A 1,936-nucleotide genomic window follows, 5' to 3' on the forward strand; every position below is an offset into this window, starting at 1 on the left:
TCTGTAAAGCTCAAAAAAAAAAAAAAAAAAAAAAGGTATAACTAGCACACACACTTTCTTTCCTTGGTCAAGAGAGACTGCAGTACCAGCCCCAAAAATATTCACATTTACTTTCCTCCTACTTAGTGGCCTCCTCATCTTTCTGTCCCTTCTGCTAGAAATCTTAGTCACTGCTGTGCACACCTAGAGCCCTATCAAGCAGTACCCTATAAAATGCCAAATATTTGGCCCAACGGACTACCATAGTGTCCAGAATTTCTAGTCATCTTCCAGACACACACACAAAAAGAAAAAAGTAAAGAGTTCCTAGCCAAAAAGTCTAAAAGTGATGTTATGTTACCTCTAGTGATGCCTGCAGGGCAAAGCGGCTGCCACATCTCCCTAGCAGCCACGCATGAATTGGTGACACTCAGACCAGTAGCACCTAAACCCTCAGCTGTGCAAGACTACATCATTTCTTCTTAGCAGGGAGAGCTAAACATCTCAGCTCCCTCCTATCATAGCAGGCCTACGAGGCATGAGCAAGTGATGCAGCCAACATATACATGCATAGCAGGCCTAGAATTTAAAAAAAAAACCAAAAAAAACCCATTGGCTCACTGAGTGTCCACTACAAAGCCCATTCATACAAGTTTGCTGACCCACGCTGTTCCAGGGAGAGGAGCCCAAGGAGCAGGCTGCTTTTACCAAATCAATTCGTGCAGGCTGCTCCAGGTATCTTCCTTCCTAAGGGACCTTCAGATACTAAGACGCTGTGCAGTCTCCAGAAAAAGAGGTAGCTAGAAGCCAGGCCACAAAATGCACAGGTTTTGGTAAACTGTAGGCTTGACAAGTCTGATTTAAATCTTCACTTCCCTTTGAATAGAATAGGGGGAACAAAGAATCAGGAAGAAAGAAAAAAAACTGGGAGGAAAAAAATTAAAAGACACAGTGGGGATTTAAGAAGCCCACTGATATGAAGGGATGTTGTCAACACAGGGATTAAGGACTCACGCAAGCCTCAGCCCACACACCCCCCACCCCAAAGAACAAGAGCAAAATCTGCTCTAGGTTGGAAACTCCCACAAGATTTCTTGATTTCCAGCAACTGGATCCACACACAGATAGCTATGACTCCAAGAGAGCAATGCAGAGATGTATTTAAGAGCCTAGAGGAAAACTGGGGACTGCAGCCCATTACATATTAGAACGTAACACAGCATCTCTCATCAACCAGTAGTACAGGGCAAGCTGGTGTGCTTGGAGCTGTACTGGCTCCACAGCGGATGGTTTCACTGCAGAGTACATGACTAGCACACCTCTAAACCAGCTCACCCACCATTTAGAAGGCTGGGAATAATTACGAAAGAACAAAAGAAAGTAAGGTTTAAAACAAGAGGGGTAGTGAAAAACGTGGACAGAAACATGAACTTCAGTAGAAACCTCGGGATACACAAGCACAAACTCCGTTAGGTACAAAAAAAAAAAAAAAAAAAAAAAAAAAAAAAAAAAAAGAGGTCTTTAAAAGCAGAGGAAGAACAAATGCTTACCTTTCAAAAGGGGTTGGAAAGTTGGAATTTCCTGCAGTTTTATGACATCTGGATCATTGCTGACATTCCGAGAAGACTGTGTTCCTGGGGCTACCACCACAATGTCATCCATTTTTGCTCGTTGCTTGGCTGGCGATGGAGATGCTGGAAGGATGCAGGAGGGAAAGGGAACAAGCAAATAAACAGATTCCAGCAGAATCCAACCCTAAGCGAACGTCGCTATGTTTAACACAATACAGGTACATCTCCTACACCCTAAACACATTACGGAGACTGCTGAGGGGCTGTAAGCTCTCTGCTCACCCTCCCGCCGAAAACGTGTAACGCTGAGCAGAAGTTTTTTTCAAAACCGGGCTGACTTGGACACCCACGGACCACCGCCGCCCTCCTGGTTCCTCTGCCCTGAG

The 1,936-nt window shown here is 44.6% G+C and overlaps 1 protein-coding gene across 2 annotated transcripts in view; it reads right to left on the bottom strand.

The window, feature by feature from the left end:
• Window positions 1-1,670, bottom strand: part of BORCS5 (BLOC-1 related complex subunit 5) — a 77,770-nt gene extending 76,100 nt beyond the window's left edge. For both annotated transcript variants that reach the window (XR_003399900.1, XM_026863387.1), the window contains exon 1: window positions 1,530-1,670. Coding sequence is in view for 1 of the 2 variants with exons in the window: in XM_026863387.1 (XP_026719188.1) it covers window positions 1,530-1,641 (112 nt within the window). In the remaining variant the exon portion in view is untranslated. The remainder of the gene's footprint in view (window positions 1-1,529) is intronic.
• Between the last annotated feature and the right edge of the window lie 266 nt (window positions 1,671-1,936).

This window comes from Athene cunicularia, assembly GCF_003259725.1.
Source record: "Athene cunicularia isolate RWA chromosome 1 unlocalized genomic scaffold, athCun1 chr1_part2, whole genome shotgun sequence".
Lineage (NCBI taxonomy): Eukaryota > Metazoa > Chordata > Aves > Strigiformes > Strigidae > Athene > Athene cunicularia.